Raw genomic sequence first — 21,526 nt, forward strand, 5'->3', positions numbered from 1 at the left:
ATTGTGTTTATCAAATTTTGTCACTAGCTTTGGTGAGAAAATGACATTTTGTCCATGGGATATTCTGTTGGTTTTGTATTTTAGAATCCAGGACCTAGCTTAATGGCCTATCAAGAAGAACAAATTAGTCTTGGCTCCCTGTTAATCTCTCTGTCCCTTCCTGTCCCACTCTGCTTTAAGTTAATTCTGCTATTTTGTTCATATTTTTGAAAGTAACTTTCTTACTGATGCCACTGTATAAAACATAATGACTGTGGTGACATGTAATTCTGAACAGGAAATTGAGTCTAGTAATACATGCAGTCATAGGTAATGGAAGGGAAAGAGAGAATTGTAGGCTCATTAATTGTGTGAATCTCACATCTAGTTAAACTTGAATACATGTCGAAAAATTGCCACAAGCATTGAAGCTCTTTATTACAACATCACTGCTGTTAAGATTGCATTGGTCCGTAGTAAAGTTTTACATTTTCACTGAAACTTTACAATGTCCATAAATGAAATGTTAATAAATACAATAAACAATTAAGGAAATGCTTTTAGCTGCACAGTGCATATTAAGCCTTTTTAACATTCGCTCTTCTCACAAGGTGGTAAAGTCAGCAACTCCCATCATGTCATGGATTTAGAAGTGACTCAAGCACAGTCTATCAAAGTGCCGCACAGTCCTTTATATATGAACGGAAACAATAGCAACAGTTTGAGTTACCAGTGTAAACATCTGCAATTGTGCTCAATACACATCATGGATCGACTTTCCCTTATTTAACGATTTTACACTTTTGGTGGGGAACATTGAGAAGAGAATTCTGCATTAAAATGTGCTGTGCACATAAATCAAGGAATGATTATCACCAATAATCCTCGACTGAAAAAAAGTCAGTTGTTAATCATATTCTCCACAGGCTAATGCCTTTACCAGACAGCGATCTGAATAGTGCTGGCTTAGTTCAGAAGAGCCAAGTACTTGGAAAATTGAGGCGAGATGAATCGGGAAATTTCTTTTGTCCAACTAATCCGTCAATCCAGTGCTTAACAATAATCGTTCTGGCTGCACCATTAATCATAAAGGAGGCTTTTAAAGTTTCTATCTTCACAAGATCATCTTCCTCTTGCAGTTCAAGTGGCTTTATCACAGATAATGAATAAGTTTGATCATCAAAAATATTATAAAATGTTTCCAATCTGACATTTAAAAAAGTCCGAAAATATTTCAAGAGTTGTTTTTAAGACGTGTGGCCAGAACCACACCCCACAATGCAATTAATGAAACAACATGAACATTCACTGCTAACGTCTTGCATTCGCCTATTTTCATGCTGGGGCCTTAGGAGAGTGACACTTGAATCACGTGGCATCGCATGCATTGGCTGCACCGACAGTGCAATAGGCAAACATGTTGTATTTCCACATACAATATATGGGCTGGTATCACTGAGTCACAAATATAGTAACTATCCCCCACAACTGTTTGGATTCCATTATTATTATACACAGACTCTGCGCACCACTTGGCAGAGTTTTATCAATTTTATCGTTCAACAACTTGTATGTATAACATCCACAAAATACACATGCGCAGTGCTGTACATTTTTCTGTAATCTGGCATTACTGTAGTATTGTTCCTGTGATGCTGTGCCTTCCACTCGTGATACCACTGTATCATTTTTATCTTTTCTGTAACACATCAATTCGACCATGCTCAAAACATCTCCAACACAGCAGTAAAAAGAAACAAACTATGCATTATGAGAACAAGAAGTGATGGATAGAGAGTGAGGGAATAATTCAATCTCAGATATTCACGAACTGCCTGAACATTACTGGTTATTCACAATGTCAGTCAGAGTGCATCCACATACCACCTTTGGCGTCAACAACAAAGTGCTTTGCTGCGATGCATGAAGGTTTCGCATGAGCAACCACATGACAGACCACATCAAACTGGAGAGGCAATACTCCAGTCCCAAGCAGCTGATGGTCTGCAGATCACAGTGTAAATGTGATCTTCTGTAATCTGGATGCAAGGAAAGGGGAGCAAGTGATCGACTTGCAAGATGTCATATTTTGGTTAAGCTCCTCCTACCTGCTGCAAAAAGCAAATTTTTGTCCATAAAGAATGTTCTGCCCAAGTAACTACTACTGTTAGCTTTAACTATGGCCCTTCATCTTCTTGTGGACACACTCTGATTGCCATGACACCACCACAATATCTTGGCATTGCAATGCTTACCAACTTAAGACTGCGATATCCAACAAACAGACCAAGGTTTGGAGGTGCCAGTATCAATGAAATCTCAAAAACTGGGAAGGATTTCATTCAGCTCACTTAATACAGTGTGAATAATTATCCAAATAGTTAACTGAATTATGCCTTGTATTGCACTGCCATGTATTTACTGCCCTATAGAAGACATAAGCTTTGATCAGGGTCTCACCTACTGACTATAGCAAAGTGCATCCTTCCCATTTACACAGGCTCACAAAGATTAGCTTGGATTTGGAGTCACAGAATGCCTACTGTGCTGTAACCAGTCATTTGGCCCATCATGTCCATGCTGCGTCGAACCAAAATTAGCTTCTCTGTCGAATTAGGGCAATGCCAGTTAGCTGTTAATTTATTTGGATCAATAGCTCGCTTACATTGATTATTCAAGTGGTTCAGTTAGAAACACTACCTGCTCATGACACAGAATGGAGCAGGTAACTTTAAGTATGAGAACAAGATAAACAAGCTGGAATGCAACAGAATCTGCATAGACAATACAGTGGACCAGACAAAAGCTTTCCTTTGAATCAGACCATTTATAACCAAAGTAGGTACATCTGCACCAAATAAGTGAGGTAAAACGGGTGTTGGTAAGGCCTTTTTTGAAAAAGAATATATGTGGCATAACAAAAAGCAGACAATTACAATGAGAACGGATACCATGTAAATTTGACCCTGGTAGTTGCTGGGGAGTACCACCAGACTTGGTGCGATCGTACTGGTGTAACAGACATTTTACAGCCCTAACTCATACTCCAACAGCTGTGGTTCAAGAACTAAAAGGTTAATTCTGTACTTCAACATCAGCACATAAGGGCAGAATTCTGGTTGATAACACTGTTTGGGTTTAAATAAGGAATAACTTGGATTATAAGTGTGTTGCTTTTGGATGCTACAATTTAGCAGCAATAAATTTTCTATTTAAGTCACTACTCTTGACAAAAAGAATATTCAATTTATTTCTATCAATCTCACATGCACGCGAGTGACACTCCTGGCCACTGATTTTGCTTAAAGTTCTACAGTGTGTAACAATGGACACTGTACTGTAAAGAAAAAGCGGCACAAGCTGTTTGTATCTGTTTGGCAATACAATGACCCAAACCAAGAATACATTAATGGAACATATTGTCAAGATATTATGACTTTGGAAAATATTAATCGTGTGGTGATAGATTGATCAAAATAAAATGTTGCAATAATGTCAGGAGCAAATAGTTTGGGACATTATGGGATTTAAAGTGGTAGAACAATATAGTTTGTTATTTCCCTCATTTAATTCTGAAAATATGAAAACATTTAGAATAGAAAATATGAATTTTGACCAGTATAAAATGTTCAATTTAAGTTTCTACTTTAGAAGATTCTACGCTATAAATTTGTCACCATGTTTGGTTTGTAAAGAAAATATTTCAGCAAAGCAGATTTCATAACTGGATCTAAAGAACTATAACAAGAAGCCACTGTAAACCAATAGCAAACCCCAAAGAAAACAAGAAGTGTTCCTTTGAAATAGATGGTTGTTAGACTGCAGTTAATCATGCCACTGGGCCTCTGAAGTTACATTATGATAGCTTGTATTATCATGAACATGATATTTGACTAAACTTGAACAATGCTTCAACCATAGTGTAATGTTCATGAAAGAATACCCTCCCTTTATTCTACTTCAGCAGTGGAGCCTTCAACAGCTTTTGTTTCACACCCTTGGACACTCTCCTAAATCTGTCCACTTTGTTATCACTCATCCTGAGAAAACCTCATCAAAATCTTTGACCATGCCTTCAGTCACCAACTCTAATCCTGGTCTCACTACTGCCCTATTTTCTGTGCATTTTGCCTCTGTGAAGCATTGGGAAGTTCTATTACATTAAAGAGTGCTACAAAAGTGTAGGTTATTGTTGTTGACGGTGGAGAAATCACTTAATATTGTTGTATGTAGGATGGAACAGTAACAAATGTTGAGCAACTCTTCAACAATCAAAATTAAGTAAAGGGGCAAATAAGCCTTAAAATATTTTGATCCGGTGAATTCCTAAACACGTTTCAAATTTCTGTAACTACCTTTAGATGCTAGCATAGCATTTTAGTATTTCCCCCATGGACAGTGAAAGGCAGAAAAGATTAAAGCTCAGGATCCCCCATGCATGCTAAATCCCTGGTGTTAGTCATGCTATTTTGAGATGTTTGGGTACTGGGGAGGAGTAAGTGTTTTGCTATAAAGATGGAGGGAGAAAAAGTCAGAATACTTCCTCCCACGTTATCCTGGTCACCTTCTGGTGCCCATCTCAACAGCACTCATGGACCACTAGAATCAGGTTAGCTGCCTATTCTCTTGGTCACATGGTGACAGGAACCTATAAAAGCAAGAAATAGTATTTTAAAAAGGCTTTACACGAGCAAAAGCCTGTCTAATAATCTAAAGTTGCTAACATCTGTAAAACATAGCATCAATTGTTCTCATGGCTCTGTTAACTAACAGAACTATCAATATAAAGAGGATATTGTGAACAATAGTAATATTTTGAGCATTTGCCAGGAGATTAGGCTGTGTCTTTTACAATTTACATAAGCATCTGTCTGGTCTGTTTAGTCACCAGAGCTGATTTTATGGATGAAGTCTTGATTTTGCCAATACAGAACTAGTCAATTGTTGTTAAAGAAATTCTATTAAGATTTTCCAGTGTGGCGGTTGGGGAGGGGAGAGAGATTTCCTTTACATAAAATCATAAACCGGTTTGTAAAAAAATGGGTTTACACATGGCACACATTCATATAAAACACTGTAACAGAAACCTATCTTTCCAACCAAATGATCAGCACATTTGACTAAACTAGCATGGAAAAATGCAACTAACTTTTAAAACCCTGGAACAGATACTGTGTTCTCAAAAGCTCAGTTCATACTGCAATCATTCTAGGCTAGTAAAAACTTAATGACTGTTATCCTGGAGACAAGCTCAGTATAACCCTGATCAGACTATATAGTTTGGCAACTATTTCAATGGTTATTCATCCCAGTAAAATCAGTTTTTAAAAAAATCAGTGTTTTCTAAGGCTTTGAGTAGGTTCACGTTTATTGATGAGAGATTATTTCACATCAAGATCTAGAACAGCGACATTTTTTTTTAGGCTACAGTTTTATTGTAGTGGCAGTCTAGTGCTGGTAAATGTGGGCTGCAAAGTATAACCGGCGACACCCAAGGACCATGAACTGCACTTTTCCCACAAAGGGACAGTTCTGCCAAATATGTAAGCAAACAGCCATAGAGAAGGCTTCAGGATGGGGATGAGGCAGAGCAGGAGTGCCCATTTTCTCAAAATTTTAGAAAAAAAAACAGTAATTTTATGAGTAGCCAGGAGACCCAACGGACTGCCAGAGAAATTTCTGAACCCCACTTTACATCAGACTGGAATTATACTCAATATGGTGACAAGCTCAAGCAATGTGAGGCAACTTTGCCATTAGTTGGCTTCAATGCAGTCAGTCAGTGCAGGCCCTGACTATGGGGTTGCCTTAAGATTTTCATGCTGATTTACAACTCAATTAATTAAAATTTTCGTTTAAATACAGATAAAAGTGCCATTTTTTCCAACATATTTATAATTGTGAAAAGTTAATTTTATTCCTAAAAATTCCCACCTATATGCAAGTATGGTATGCATAAGTCCCACTTTAATGAGATTTGTCACCTTTTGAACCCTCAATCTAATGAAGTTCATTGGAAGTCAATGTGCCCAAGGACCAACGTGACCTGGTTTCCATCTATTAGCTTTGGAATGAAAGTCGAAGTTGCAGATGCCTCAACAAAGGTGCAAGCTAATGGATGTTTTGAAGTTTGAAGGAATTGAGGATTGAAAAGGTAGTCACATAGAAGAATGACATTTCTGAATCTTCAGTTTCTAGAGTCTTCAAGGACTGGGGAAAGGGATAGTAAACAGAACCATGAGAGTAATGCAGCTGATGCTGATGAAGCACTGCTTAGGTGGTTTAATCTCAGAAAAATCTCCAAAAATCTCACTTTATGGCTGCCTTTTGAAAGCTAAAGCTAATCACCTTGTGAAATAATTCAGCCAGAGGGATGACTGGTGTAGAAATCATGTCCCAGAATTTGCTGGGAAAATAACAGCAAGTTTAATACATATGCCATTGTTAGTATGTAAACAATGAAGCAGGTTGTGGTGGTGGAAGAGATACACCATGAGTTGCGAATCACCACAAATTGGTGAGTAATTTCCTTCACTTTGCCTTTAGTCTCGTGAAAACAGGAACTCGTCATCAAAAGCTCTGTGTCAAGAAATTGCTGAATTTGTGCTGTTAAAATAAATTAAATTTGCCACAGAGAGTTAGGGTTGGTACTAAATAATGAAGACCTTTTTAGTGACAAGATGCCCCTGCAATGCCACTCAACCTCTCTGGCCCAAAAAGCAAACAATTGAAACTGTGGCTTCTCATTACTGCAGGTAGTAAGTAGCTCTTGGAGGTTTCTAATTTTTTTTTTCCTTTCTGTCTCTCTTTTCTCTCTCTTAATCCGATCTTTTCCTCTCTATTTCTCTTTCTGTACTTGATTTAACTCTAATTCACCCATTTCTTTCTCCACCTCTGTTTGTTTCTACGTCCTTACATCTCAGATATATCAATGGTCCATTCGTTCACCAAGATCCCAGATGCCCTGACCGCGCCGTTATCAGCTCACACTTCCAACAAGCTGCAGTGCAAACATTTTTCCAGCTGAAGGTTGAGGAAAAAAAACTTAACAAACGGGGGCATGTGGTAAAATGCCCTACTCCACCAAATTCTGGTCCAACATCTTCTTTGAAAGACATGGAAACCGAGGATGCAAATTTAGATGTGCCAGAGCTGTAAATTCCCAAAGTTACAGAGGTTCTGCATTGAATTAGCAGGTCAATTGATAAATTGTAAGCACTGGAAGGGAAAGGGCAGAATTTTTTGATTCCTGGTCTCCAAAAATAAAAACTACAGAATTCTTTGCTGCATAAAAATCTCATGAGATGTCAGCAGTTTTTTCATTTTTAAGATGTTATACCCAAATGCATTCTTATAATACGATGTACAAAATTTAGCCAGATAATGATTATTATGCGCAAGATCAACCTGGACTTAATAAAAATTCCTGTTTCATTGCAATTTGCAAGGTTTTCCCAAGCAGTTGCAACCAAGTGGATTCTATGCATTAATAACCTGATGGGGGTAAAACTACTGCACTAGAATAATGGCAATTTGCATGGAATGCATACCCCATGTAGAATCTACACTATAATTATCCACAGCTTATCCCTCAAGAAAATGGGAGAGATGATATCAAGTTAGCCTTTGTGTGCGAATATTGTTATACATTGATGGCACAGCGAGCGCTGGTAATTTCTGTTAGCAATGAAACTGTGTGCTGGCACAAAAACTTAAATAATAAACTCACATAAGAGTGTAAATATGAACAAATACTGGGCAGTGAAACTTTAGGCTCTACTCCAAACTTGGTAGGTAAGGATTCAACTGATAACATTACACTATCCAAGTTTTGTTTTCATGGTTTATACCCAAGCTGAATCAGTTAGATTACTGTATTTTAATCAGTGCCAAACATTTGCCATTCTCTCTGTCCCTGAAATGACACCATGGGATACTAGTGTACAAAGTTAACCCTCTCCTCTGCATTTCCTTTGAACACCATTTTAACAGAGGAATTAACGAATCGCAACGTCTCAGCAAAAAGAATGGAGAGAGGGATTCCATACAAGCATACTAAACACTTGAATACTAGTTTTCCAGTATAATTTCAGGGGCTGTGTAATGAGAACAAAACTATGATCGCTACTGGATGACAGCACTACACAACAGCTATTCTTACATCATGTCAAATTGCCCATGTGAAAATTTGCTCAAACTCATTTTGCTTTTGTCGTGGCTTACATTTGGGAGTGATTACAAGGCAATAATCTCAAACGATTCAGGTGAAATATAAACCATTAAATGTAAACTTGAATGGTGTTAAATTATTTGTATATCCATTACATTTGTGCTTAGCACAATCTGAGTAATTTACAACTTATATTTATATCACAGAGAATGTTCCTTGAATGTTACTTTCAGTTCAATCCTCACAGTATAGATTTAACTTTCACTACCCACTATGTTTAGATAGTTTTTATATAATTCTGTACTTTGGTTAATGACAATGCGCTCTGTATCATTAATGTGACAACATCCACAGTGCAGTAAGTATTGTCACATCATCCTGGTCAGTTTTATCAAGCGGTAATAAACACTATCACAGAGATAAAGTAGTCAGCAAAAAAGCAGTAACAAGCCAGTAAAAATGTGACACTAAGTCATACTTATCTATTCAGGCATTAGAAAAACGTCAAGAAATGCAACACACAAACTCCAACTGGTATTGATGTTCACATGCTAACAATCCCAAATTCACAAGTTTTAATCAACATCTCAAGTTCATATTTTAATACTTCAACCTGTTTAGCCATTTTTACTGCAAATTCCATGGAGCCCATAACTTCTCAAATATACTTAATAGAAAATGCTGGCAATACAGAGCAGGTCCGTTAGTATCTGAGAAAAAAGTCAGGTTAGCATTTGTAGTGCAGACACCAACAAAAGAAATTTCTTTGGGAGGGTTATCCCAATTGGCCTCCATAACTTCTGGTTTCTGCCGATTACTGCGGGAAAATTCCAGAGGAAATCCACAGTGTGAACACTTGACTTCCCCCATCACTAAACAAGTACTAACTGACCTGCTCTATATCCAAGGTGCCATAACTGTCAACAAGGCATTTTGCACCTTGGGAGGTAATTTTGACTTTGGGTGACACTATAAAAACAGCAGCGATCGAGCCAGCTGCCCGTTGTGCATCTGTCCCTATTTTAATTTCCATTGAAGTCAATGAAAACCAGGAGATGCATAGCTGGCGGCTGATTCAATATTGGCCTGCTTTACACTATCGCCCAGTCATTAAGACCACCACACCCCACAACAAATCGTCAGTGCACGCAGTAGTTTCCGGAGTTAGACTTCCACCTTGGCATGGGCGTGTGCCCAAAACTGCTTCACACCAACTCAGAGATGGCAGCGGAAATGCAGTCCTTACAAAAGTGCTGTCCACCCCACATCCTTTTTCCAGACGCGGACAAGAACTGTTGGGTTTTACTGTACTTACAAAATCCTGATTCATTTAAGAAGTAAATAACAAAGGTGGTGTCTTGGTCGCGGGTACTTGGAATGATTTGAAAATCCAGCTGCAGCTCTTTGTGTTTGCACAATGCCAGTCGAAGAGGAGAAGGATGCAGTGAGGTTTCCTGCTGCCGGTTGTCTCAGGGCACCTTGTGGAGAGGCGGGTTCCTGTCGGGGAGGGTGAGGACGATGGGGAAAAGCAGCCCTTTGCCCTCCACACACGGCTTGAGCTCCTGGCTTTCGAAAGGCCCGGCCTGCTCGTCCTCCTCGGCCAGGGCGAAGCGCAGGGTGCAGGCCCGGTTGACACAGTAGATGTCCCGGCCCATGAGGGCGCAGCGGAAGGGCTGAGGCGGCGACGGGGAGGCCGGGGGCAGCAGCGAGCCGCACTCGGTCCACACCCTGGCCACCGTGTTGTACTTGGAGAGGGTGATGGCGCGGCTCTCCCGGTCCAGGTCGAAGCGGTAGATGAACTGGCCCAGCGCCACCATGTCGGCCGAGCGGCGGCGGCTGCTGCTGCACGGGCACTCCTGCCACTCGTCCCGGCGCGGGTCGTAGCGCAGCAGCCGGTAGAAGAGCGAGCCGCCCGACACGTAGATGTAGCCGGCGCAGGCGGTGGCCTGGTGGGCCACGGCGAAGCCCCCCCGGGGTAGCGGGGCGGCCGGGCTCCAGCGGTCGGCCCGCGGGTCGTAGCGCTCCACGGTGAAGAGGCACTCGCCGCCGATGGCGTACAGCTGCCCGTCCAGCGCCACCAGCTTGAGCTGCGAGCGGGCCTGCCTCATGGGCCGCACCTCGGCCCAGCCGCCCGTCGCCGGGTTGTAGCTGAAGACCCGGTCCGACAGGCGGGCCCGGGCGCCGCAGCCGCGGATGCCGCCGGCCACGAACAGGTAGTTGTAGAGGGTGCACAGGCCGCCGCCCCGGGTCTCGGCGGCCGGCTCGGGGATGCGGCTCAGCGGCCTCCACTCGCCGGCGGCCGCGTCGCGGCGGTAGAGCCAGCGGGCGGGCTCGGCGTCCGGCGAGCCGCCCTCGGGGCTCTGCGGCCGGCTGCTCTCCCGGCTGAGCGGCCGGCTGCCCGCTCCCCCCGCCGGCCGCTCGTACACGTCGTTGATGTCGGCCAGCACCAGGCAGCGCTCCCCGGCCTGGCCCGGGGCCTCGGCCGGCGGCGGCGGCGCCGTCCTCCTCCGCAGGATCAGCTCCCGCTCGGCGCCGCTCAGCCGCCCGTAGACGGCGGGCTCCCGCAGCACCTGCAGGTAGTTGTCGCTCATGAACTTGTAGGCGGCCTCCCGCAGCTCGGCCAGCCGCTGCCGCTTGGCCAGGCCCAGCAGCTCCAGGCAGTTGGCCAGCTCCAGCTGGCCCTTGAGCGACTCGACGGCCGACAGCACGGCGCACGGCATCTGCAGGAACTGGGCGCCGGCGATCAGCTCGGCCGCGTTGTCGGCCCGCGCCGCCATGCCGGCGCCGTACGCGTAGTCGAGCAGCAGCCGCAACGCCTCGTAGTTCAGGCCCCGGAGGCTGAGGAACTGGCGCGACAGGCGGGCGCGGAAGAAGTCGCTGCGCTCGGCCAGCACCGCCTTGTGAGCTCGGATCCTCCGGCCCGACACCTCGATCACCACATCGGGCTCCGGGGGCTGGGCCAGGCCGCCGTCCAGCCCCTGCCTTCCGCCGCTGGCCGCTCTGGCTGGCCCGCTTCCAGCCTCCAGGCTCCAGTAGGTGAGGGGCGCCTGGAGCCGGCGCTGCTGCTGCTGCTGCTGCTCCTCCTCCTCCTCCTCCAGGCTGCTGCTACTGTTGATCTGCCGCTGGCTCTGGACCACCCTCTCCGCCGAACCCGAGGCCGGCTCCTTCTCGTCGCTGGCCGGGGCCGAGAAGCACAGGGACGAGCCGAAGCTGCAGGGCGAGCTGCCGCCCTGCTCCCAGTCGCCGGGGCTGCGATCCCCCGGGCAGTCCCGGGCGCCAAGCTGCTGCTCTCCCCCGCCGCTCAGGCTGCTCGCACCGGCTTCCAGAGCCGGCAAGCCGCCACCCTTCAGGCTGTCCCCCGCCCACCCAGGTGTGTCCATTCCTGCCCCGGCTCCCAGGCTTTGGCCGCGCCGTCCACTCCTCTGCAGCCCCGAATTCCCTTCACCTGGTGCATTGCCCACAGCTGAGGTGCTCCGCAGTACCCCGTTTTCAATGGTTATTTCTGTAGTTTGTGTTCTCCCCTGGGGAAGGAGGGGTGTGTCTGCAATCATATTGTCAGCACCTTCGATTCCAACGTCAACATTATTATTGCATTCTTCACCCTCCTCTCTGCTGGTGGTCGCACACCCTGAAGTTTGCCTACACAGGTTCCCCTCAGCAGGGCTGAGGCTGACTTCGCGTCCTGCCAGCTCCTTCGGTGGTAACCTCCCTGTGTAAAGTTTCTTCTGTAAATCATTTTTTGCCAAACACGAACTCTGGCCACTTTGTTGCTCAAATGAAACCGGTGACGCATTTTGCAAACAAACCGCTGTTCCACCGACGTTTTGTGTTTTATCGTGTTCAACACGATCCCTTGTGAGAGTTTGCTTCTCCCTGTGGTTTTCTATTTTTATCCCATTGTTACTGTGTCCTGGGAAAGGACTCCCGGGAATGCCTATTAGTAGAGACTCAAGATTCAAGTTCTCGTTCCTTTGCAAAGAGGAAGCACCAGTGACAATAAATAGATCCCGACCAGGCTGATCCATCGATTAGATAAGATTGCATCCGCCGGCTTACAGTGCAACGGTCCGCGCTGTCATTGGCATAACTCCCAACAAGTACCTGAAACAGGCACCTCATTCAGACAAGTGTTCCTTCACACTCTGACTGATCGGGGTTTGCAAAGATATTGCACATTTAGCAGCAATGCTTTGTGATGGCTGGACGCTGCACAGAAGTAACTCGGGGAAGCTGAGGTGGTTACACCCTGGGTTCCAAGGTCGTGCACTTCTGTTGAATTAGGTCGAAAAGATCTCTTGTAAGACCAAGCTTCCCTGTTGTATTCGATCTCGTACGCATCTCTCTGTACAGAAAAGAAAATAACTTATCAATTAGCTGGTCCACATAGCAAAAGAAAAGGATCATTTTTATTACAATACGAATGTTAAATATATTGTAGTTGGGAAAATATATGACCAAAGGCAACCTCCTGAAAATTTTGCGATATTTGAAGTGAGAAGCAGATCTGAAGTGATGACCAGCTGATCTGGTTGGTTGAATTCAAATTCGTCAAACTGACCAGATCAATTTTTTCCTGCAGTAGAAAATTGCCTTGAAATTCAGCTTTATGATGCCCAGTATAATAACCACGACATATTAATGAGGGTTTTTGACAGTATTTGACAGTTTTACTTTGTTTACAAACATCCAAGTTCATGAGGCATAATCAAGTCACCAATCTTAAGGTGACCACCTCCAGGCGCTTATCCATTGTCTCTCGAGATAAGGAGGCCAAAGAAGAATCTTAAGGTCAAACGGAGTGAAAATGGCAGACCATTCTGACTCCTCAAACAAATACTTGCAAAGAACATTTTTTTATGAAGACAGCGCCCCTTTTGAAAGGTTACGAAACAATATTTATTGTTTTGGCATCAACTTTCTCTAGGCTCTTGTTTTCTTAGTGTTATCTTTAAACATGAGCGGGCGTTCCTTCTCAGGCTGTGAAAGGTAAGTAGGGTGTGTTATACACGTCTCAAATACATACAAGATTATCTTAGGTCTGCATCATAATTGGTTAAATGATGTCTGCTCTGAAATTTGCAATAAAGTCGCTGGCTGCATTCAGCAATCAGCAGAAAACCGGGTTCACCCACAACTTTAACTGTTTAAAAAAACTTGCATTTATGTAGTGCTGTTGACAAACAGCGGATGTTTCAAATCGCTTTACAGCTAATGAAGTACTTTTGAAGTGTTTTTCATGTGGACAGAGCTGCTCATTACTCTGCCATTAACAGTCTCTTTGGTCTAATGCTTTATTTATTTAGAGATACAGCACTGAAACAGGCCCTTCGGCCCACGGAGTCTGTGCCGACCATCAACCACCCCTTAATCCAACATTCCTACCCCATCCCCACCTTCCCTCAATTCCCCTACCTATACTAGGGGCAATTTATAATGGCCAATTTACCTATCAACCTGCAAGTCTTTGTCTGTGGGAGGAAACCAGAGCACCCGGCGAAAACCCACACGATCACAGGGAGAACTTGCAAACTCCACACAGGCAGTACCCAGAATTGAACCCGGGTCGCTGGAGCTGTGAGGCTGTGGTGCTTTGTCTTTCACCACAAGCAGCAACACACTCTTTGTCCCATGACAGCTTTGTTATTTAAGCTCTCCTGCCCTCTGCCCTATCACACACCTTCCCATTTGTTCTCTTCCCCACCAACCGCCCCACCTACTTGCTTAAAACCTAATTATTTTATCATCTTTGCCAGTTCTGGTGAAAGGTCACAGACCTGAAACATTAGCTCCGTTTCTCTCTCCACAGATGCTGCCTGACCTGCTGAGTATTTCCAGCACTTTCTGTTTTTACTGTTGAAGTGTAGTCGTTGTTATAATATAAGAAATGCGGCAGCCAGATTATGCACAGTGAACTCCCACAAACAGCAATGTGATAGTAACCAGATAATCTATTTTTGTGATGCTGATTGAGAGATAAATTTTGGCCAGGGCAGCAGGGATAACTCCCCTGCTGCTCTTCAAAATAACTTTCCATTTTGGAGGAGTAGGTGATTTATAAACGATAGAGGACCAATTATACAACCGTGTCTACACAATCTCAGAATGTGTCTATTTTTTAAAAAACGTTTTGGACATTGTGGCTTTAAAGGGACAAACCACGTCACATTCAAGTCACCGATAACATCAGTGTTGCCTTGCCTATAATACACGATACATGTCGTGACTTCATAAAATAGTATTCTTCGCGAAAAACGAGCAACGCCACGGAAGATTCGCGAGTAGATTTTGAGGAAGACGCCGCACCTTTGTCAATATTAAAACGTAAATAATTTATTTTTGCATCATAACTTCAGGTGTGAATCTTCCTTCGTATTAGACAGCTTGCTGTCATTACAAACGAGTCGACCATTGCTAATAGTGCCACTCAGTTTATACCTCATGCCTGTTTCATTACATCTCTGAACAAGCTGAATTTTAAAAATCAGTCAAGGCTTCATGCCAAGCCACGTAAACAGCACACGCCTTCCATGTTCTCTCAGTTAACGAACATTTTCAAGTTCAATAATGATGCTGCAAAAGATGAACCTACATGCATATTAGACGTAACGTGGATTCCAGGTCAGTAGCGGAGGGCCCTTCTAAAAAGAACAGTCGAGTTGCTCAAGAAATCACTATCAACGCTATCCGCGGAACACTTCAGTTCTGCCCTACTGGAGAACAGTTTTTGCTTGTGGCTCAAGAGTTGGAGAACAGTTTCCGTACTCTCACATTGACTGGCTCAGCCCTTCTGCTGGAGGTGCTGAGGGAATCTGGGCTCCCCTGGCTGTTCCACTTTATTTCTGTAATGATGCCAGACCTCCTGGGGTTTCTGTGTCTTTTTATGGGCCTTTGCTGGAACTAGTTTAGTTGGATAAATTCCAGATGATCTCAGTAATCGCTGTAACTGCTCCATTGTTGCCAAGCTCAGACCCTAGAATTAAAGGCTGGTTAGCACCAAGGCAACGCCGCTTTTCAGAGGAGGACAATAAACTTGACGCTGTTAATATCAATATTAAGAGAAACTCAGATCCTTCGTGATTATAGTATAAACTGCAACATTACATTACTTGTTCGTAAGTGAGGTGCATGTTGGCAGTAGGGAGTGAACAAAGGAAATAAAATGGCAATCCTGAGCCGAATACAAACGGAAGGGTCCGTAGGCAACTTTTGTAAAAATAGAAATTATTGAATTTTTTTCTAGCCACAGACGGTTTATTCCGTCAAGAGCTTTTATATTTGTCTCTGATGGACAATATTAAGAAAATAAGACAAACCGCACCTCCTTTAGCAAAGCGATGGACTGTGTAGTGCATTACATCCAAACTGGGATCCTGTTTGAAATTTTTATATCCACTGAATTGAATGTTCCTAGGTTGACCACTACGCGCTTAAAATGAAAGACGTGAGGGATTGAACATCATACAATTATCAAAAGACACATTGTGCGTGGTTAAAAAAAACTCCGTCAAGAGGGAGGGGAGCGACATCTGAATGGTGTGAAGTACAGTTCAGGGGAAACTGAAGGTTGATTCTAGGCTGACGAGACAGTCTGATATGGAAACAGACAAGCAAGCTACAGATACATCCCAACCCAGGGTTGAGAAAGCCTGTTGCTGCACTCTGCTTCAAGACAGGGGGAAGCTAAAGGTTTGCAAGGCAGAAAGGGGGCGTGGGAGTTACACTCGCGCGCGACCTATACAAATAAATGTGACTAAATCTAAACCATCTGATCAGCCATATTGCACTGAGTGCGGTAGTAGTATTGTACTGTAATCCGTAAAACACCAGGCGGTGGCTGCAATAGCACATTGTCCAGTTGCAATTTAAAAACGATTCGAATCAACTTAGCCTCAAAACAAATACACACGGTTCCCAAATGCCTAATGAATTTCGCCACACATCATTTCCATCAAACAGTTGTCTTCGCTCAGCCTGCATTGTTTGAATTAACTCGTAACGTTTGTGTTTCTCTCTCTGGAAAGGATAGAGATTATAGCAACACTTGAAACACAAATCATGTACAGGAGATTCAATTCTTTACAATTTAAAGAATGTGCAAAATGTTGGGGTTTATTTGCAGCAGTCGTTGAGTCTGTGGCTTGCTCCAGTGGGTGGCCGGTTCGGTCTGTTGCAGTTTCGCACAGTGCTGTCCTGTGCTCTCCCCTCGTCCCTCAGGAAGGAAACAGGCGCATGCAGTGCACATCGGAAGCGATCAGGCATGTGGATTAATAAGGGTTTGTGAAGATTGCAGCCCTGTAAGGATTGAGTGCATCCTCTGCATGAAACGATCCTGTGGGTTTTTTTTGTTTCCGGAAATAGTACATTTAATGGCCAGACTGGAGTTGTCATTTTGCGTGTGTATGAAAGAATAAGATCGAGCTCAATTTCCAAAGGTTTCAGGACCAAATTATCGAGTCCGTATACAACGGAAAAGGACCTGAAATGTTCCTGCTGTGGCTGTTATTTAAAATAGCTCTATTTGATCTCTAGATTTATTCAGCCATTTTAAAGAAAAATCATTCTGCCACGTAAGGTTTTAAACAGTATTTTACACATACTCTTCCTTTTCAAATACTACAGTGGTCATATAACAGAAACCCCTGTTTGAAACTGCACATATACAGGCGCATTGTCAGGCCTTTGAATTAAAAAAAAAATATCGTTCACACATAAATGCATTTTCATGAAAACAGGATTTTGTATTAAAAGCCGGGTTGTAATGACTGCCCGCCACTAGCGTAAACAGATATGGTGCATTCAAATACTTGGAAGCTATTCCCGTCTGCGGTTCTCCTAATTCAATTCTAGCAGACTGCTATACACAAGAAAAGGAATGAAAGAAAATCAGACCACTTACTGAGAGCTCAAATGCAAATTGCCATTAATCAAGCCAGCAAAGGAACCTGCCAGTCTAGACCTGTAGAGCTTTTTTTTTTACAAAAAACACTGAAAGCCTTCAGAAATACATGCGAATGGTTTTGATCAGAAATGACTGCAGAGCCGGTGAGCAAAATAGACGAGAGCGTTAATGTAAGGCTGAGCAGAAGAGCCGTGATACCGAATGGAGTGAGCTTTAATCCTGAGTTACAACATCAGCAGCTTCCTTGGCCAATGTGGCGTCGGCTGTGGTTCCCAAATGCATGAAAAGTCTCACTCACGGATCCAACTATTACTATTCCAGGGTTTATTCATTAGTTAACCCAAATTACACGGTTCTCAGCTCTACTCCTGCCTCCCCTCCCTTACATCTTTTGTACAGTGCTTGGCATTATTCTGGCAAATGTTGTTAAATAATAGGTTTGACTCAGTCCATCCACGCCAATAAAAGAAGCTGGATCAGTGTCGCCCACTGCTTCGCCTCTGCTGACTGAATACCTTCTGGAACTAAATGTAAAGGTGCCTGATGTATATATGTATTGATTAATAGTCGAAAATCTCGATCAATCTTTTACCAATAGCATCTTGCGTCACTGTTTTCTTGGAGCTTTAAATGGATGGTTTGGTGAAAACAGCAATATTCTCTTGGATGGATGCAGTCATTCTTAGCTACTTCTTCAATAATCTTTTCAGCTGGTCCGATGTGCGGCAAATGTACGTTATTCACAGGGAGCGGGTCATTTCCGGATAAGCCCTACCCCGTACTGGCACCACCCCGAAATGTTCTGAATTGGTCATTGAAAAAAATGGAATCCTTGCTGATCAATAGGCACTAACTTGCGTACATGACGGGTACATGAACAAGATTAAGCTGGCATGAGTTGTCAGTCCTGCCACTACCACATTTCTCAGAAAGTTCTCACAGCACTTCACATACATTGCAGTGCAGTGACCAATCTTAGATTGGATATGCTGCAGCCACGTAAAATAATACTGTTTCTGAGGGTATTGGGTGGGGCAGGGGGAAATAATGGTCAATGCAGCAGAATTCAAAGGCCAAAGACAGAAAAAGCCAGAAATACTGAGCAGGTTAGGCAACATCTGTGGAATGATATGGCAATCAGTCCAGATCAGACAAGAGTCACTGCACCCTCCCCCACCATGCTTCTTTGACTGGTATAGTGGGATCTTCAATCTACCTGAACCACAGGAACAGGCCAATAGACTTAAGTTACACATCCTGTTTGAATTAATAGTAATGCCGACTCAGCACTGCTGGAAGACATCAGCTTGAATTATGTGCCCAAAACGTGGAATAAGACTTGAATCCATGACATTCTGACTGAAACAGGAGTGCAGCCGCCATCAGCAGGAAATCCAACTTAATGGCAAGTTAATGCTACTTCCTAAAACAAGATCAGCTGTTGCTCAGTTGGTAGCTCTCCTGCCTTTGAGTCAGAAGTTCAAGTCCCACTCCAGACACTTCAGCAGAACATCCAGGATGACATTCCACTGCAGTACTGAGGGACTGCTGCAATGTCTTGCTGATTCGATGTTAAACCAAGGTTCTCTCAGGTGAATGTAAAGATCCAACAGTATTATTTTGAAGATCGGGTGAGTTCCCGCTGACGTGCTGGTTGTTAAGGCCACGTGGTGAGGGGTATGGGTGGTCCCCACTGTTCAACCCCCACCTGATCGCAAGTGTTTTTGTTACTAGGATTTTAACCCCTTTGTGTTTTATTTGTCAAGTAAACAGACAGCAACAGGTTTTCTTATAGGTTTAAAATGGAAGATTAGCTATTTATTGAGCAATATTCATTCCCGAAATGGTCATAACCACACCCGCACACACATACACAAACACACTAAGAGATAGAAAGGAAAAGGGGTAAGTGGTTTGAAGTGAGGTAAGTTTTTGGGGCTCCTGCTAACCTGTTGAATCTTCTCAGAGGTCAATTTCTACTTTAAAGTTGCAGGCCTTGGTTTTTTAGATTTTCAATCTAGAGATGGGAGATCACTCCAGTTCTCTGCTGCACAACTCGAAATGTAGAATTCACAGCAGAGCACCTCCTTTGGCTTGCTGGATTTCTCCCAGCTCTCAACTAGACAGCCTTTCCTGATGTTTGTCTTGGGTCTCATCTCTCTCTCTCCCTCCCCAGAAAGTTGCCTTTAAGGTCAAAATAGTCTCACATGTTGCCTCTGTTGGGAGGTGTAGATCTCCCTCCCTGTGGTGACCCACAATGGCCCAGGATATGGCTACTTCACAGTTTCTTTGTTTCAAAATGTCTCAATGTGTTCAGGATGGTTGTAATTCACACCTCTTAGCTTAGAATGCAAGAACAAAAGGATACAGATAGTAAGACAGTTTGAATATACAGGTTTTACCTTTGGTGGACATTTTTGCAGCCCATTGTCCATTTTTTAAAGAAAAGATTGATTTTTTATAACTCTTCAATTTGAGTTCTGTATTTTCAATCACTGCACTTCATGAGAGCATGCCATGGCCAATATTCATCCCTCAAACAACATAACTAAGAAATTGCATTTCCTAAATTACAGTGACTACATTTCAAAAAATAATTCATTGTTTGTAAAGCGCTTGGGGAATGCAACCCTTACTTTTCATCCTCTATTTACTCTTGGTCATAGGTTGCTGTCCCACATCAGGTTTTTTTCACAGAACCTCCCTCAACCATTTCCCAGCCATATGTCGTATTCACTTACCAATTGTGACACCCCCTTCCCTCCAAGAGAAAATATCAGCTCCTCTTGTGAGGCATTAGTTCTTTTTTTGAGCCTCAAATGTAAACTTGTTTTTGGTTCTTGGGTTTTTATTGCTATATTTCAAGTTTTTAATTGCCACTTTTGTAAGGATTATTAATTTCAGTTTTTATTGCGAATTTGAAGACCTGGCAGCATTATGACAAGAGACCAGTAGAACTCATGCTGAATATCAGGACCCCTATGTTTATTATTGTGGTTTAGAAATGGGAGAAGTGAGATTAGTTGCGTAACCGTCAAAGAGCCAGCACAGGAACAGTGGGCCAAATGGCCTTTCTCTGTGCTGCAAGATTTATGAATCCCCTTACCTTCCACTATGATGGTCAGATCACAAAAAATACATTGATCATGTTTTGAGAAAAAATATAATCTTGCTTCGAGTAATGTATAATGTAATGCATAAATCTTAGCACAGAAAAAGGCAGTTCGGCCCACTGTTTCTCTGCCAGCTCTTTGGCAGTTATGCAACTAATCTCACTCCCATCATTTCTGAACCACAATAATAAACATAGGGGCCCTGATATTCAGCATCTGATTCAGCTTTTGATTGATGACCTGTTTTCAAGCGACCATCAGTGTGGTAACTGTGTCAGTGCACGACTGTCCTTACCCCATAGGACTGAAATATTGAAGTTTGATGCAGTAGAAAGAATAAAGTCCTCACAGCAGTATCTAGAATGGATCCAGGTCCCCTTAAAAAAAATTCACACGGTAGAGCCTTTATCCCTTCTACTGAAAATCAGATCCACAGACGAGCATGCATCTTATCAGTGATGTCAACATGTCAAGTACAGAGTGTAATTTGTGTGTTGACATCATGGATATTTTATTTATTTATTTTTTTTATTTAGAGATACAGCACTGAAACAGGCCCTTCGGCCCACCGAGTCTGTGCCGAACATCAACCACCCATTTATACTAATCCTACACTAATTCCATATTCCTACCACATCCCCATCTGTCCCTATATTTCCCTACCACCTACCTATACTAGGGGCAATTTATAATGGCCAATTTACCTATCAACCTGCAAGTCTTTGGCATGTGGGAGGAAACCCACGCAGACACAGGGAGAACTTGCAAACTCCACACAGGCAGTACCCAGAATTGAACCCGGGTCACTGGAGCTGTGAGGCTGCGGTGCTAACCACTGCGCCACTGTGCCGTGCATGCATTGCATTTCTGGTCCCAATTTTTAAAAATTAATTTAATGGGTAGTTGTTCAGGGTCGGGGGGGGGGGGGGGGGGTGGGGGGAGGCTCAAATTTAGGAGGAAATCTAATTTTACCAATTCATCAATTGAAAAAAAATCCAGGAGTGGAAATTGATTTAAAATAATTTTAATGATTCCTATACTTAAGCATGGCAAAAGTTCAGTCATTGATTATGATACAACAGTCCCACCCTCTGTGGTACACAGTCAGGTTAAGAAATACAGCAGCCACATCCCTGGCTTCTCCCCACTTAGACGATTTAATTACAGGAGCCATGAACTGACTAAACTGTCTTTCAGCACCATCTGAACAGTGTGCAGAAACCTATGCACCAAGCAAATGGCAAGTTAATAAATACCTTTCCTTCTTGATTTCTACCTCAGGAGGTTAAAACTACCTCTGCACATGCTCGAAGATTAGACCCTGGACTGTGTTGTGTGGTGGCCAGAAATAGGCCCACCCGAAGT

The 21,526-nt window shown here is 43.3% G+C and overlaps 1 protein-coding gene across 5 annotated transcripts; it reads right to left on the minus strand.

Moving 5' to 3' along the window:
- Positions 1-1,584: 1,584 nt before the first annotated feature.
- LOC137355993 (kelch repeat and BTB domain-containing protein 11) lies at positions 1,585-17,730 on the minus strand. 5 transcript variants are annotated; one of them, XR_010970987.1, is made up of 3 exons: positions 14,739-14,995; positions 9,465-12,491; positions 1,603-1,678 (listed from the first exon to the last, which is right to left on the minus strand). XR_010970987.1 is itself a non-coding variant. In XM_068021704.1 (2 exons), the coding sequence occupies exon 2, from the start codon at positions 12,172-12,174 to the stop codon at positions 9,619-9,621; it is 2,556 nt and encodes an 851-aa protein (XP_067877805.1). In that variant the 5' UTR covers positions 12,175-12,491; positions 17,641-17,730; the 3' UTR covers positions 1,585-9,618. The 5 variants fall into 5 exon arrangements, 4 of the variants coding, with proteins under 4 accessions (XP_067877805.1, XP_067877812.1, XP_067877798.1 ...); XM_068021704.1 differs by lacking the exon at positions 14,739-14,995 and adding an exon at positions 17,641-17,730 and having other exon boundaries at positions 1,585-12,491; XM_068021711.1 differs by lacking the exon at positions 14,739-14,995 and adding an exon at positions 17,046-17,114 and having other exon boundaries at positions 1,585-12,491.
- Between the last annotated feature and the right edge of the window lie 3,796 nt (positions 17,731-21,526).

The sequence above is a fragment of the Heterodontus francisci genome, chromosome 3, assembly GCF_036365525.1.
Source record: "Heterodontus francisci isolate sHetFra1 chromosome 3, sHetFra1.hap1, whole genome shotgun sequence".
NCBI classification, from domain to species: Eukaryota; Metazoa; Chordata; class Chondrichthyes; order Heterodontiformes; family Heterodontidae; genus Heterodontus; species Heterodontus francisci.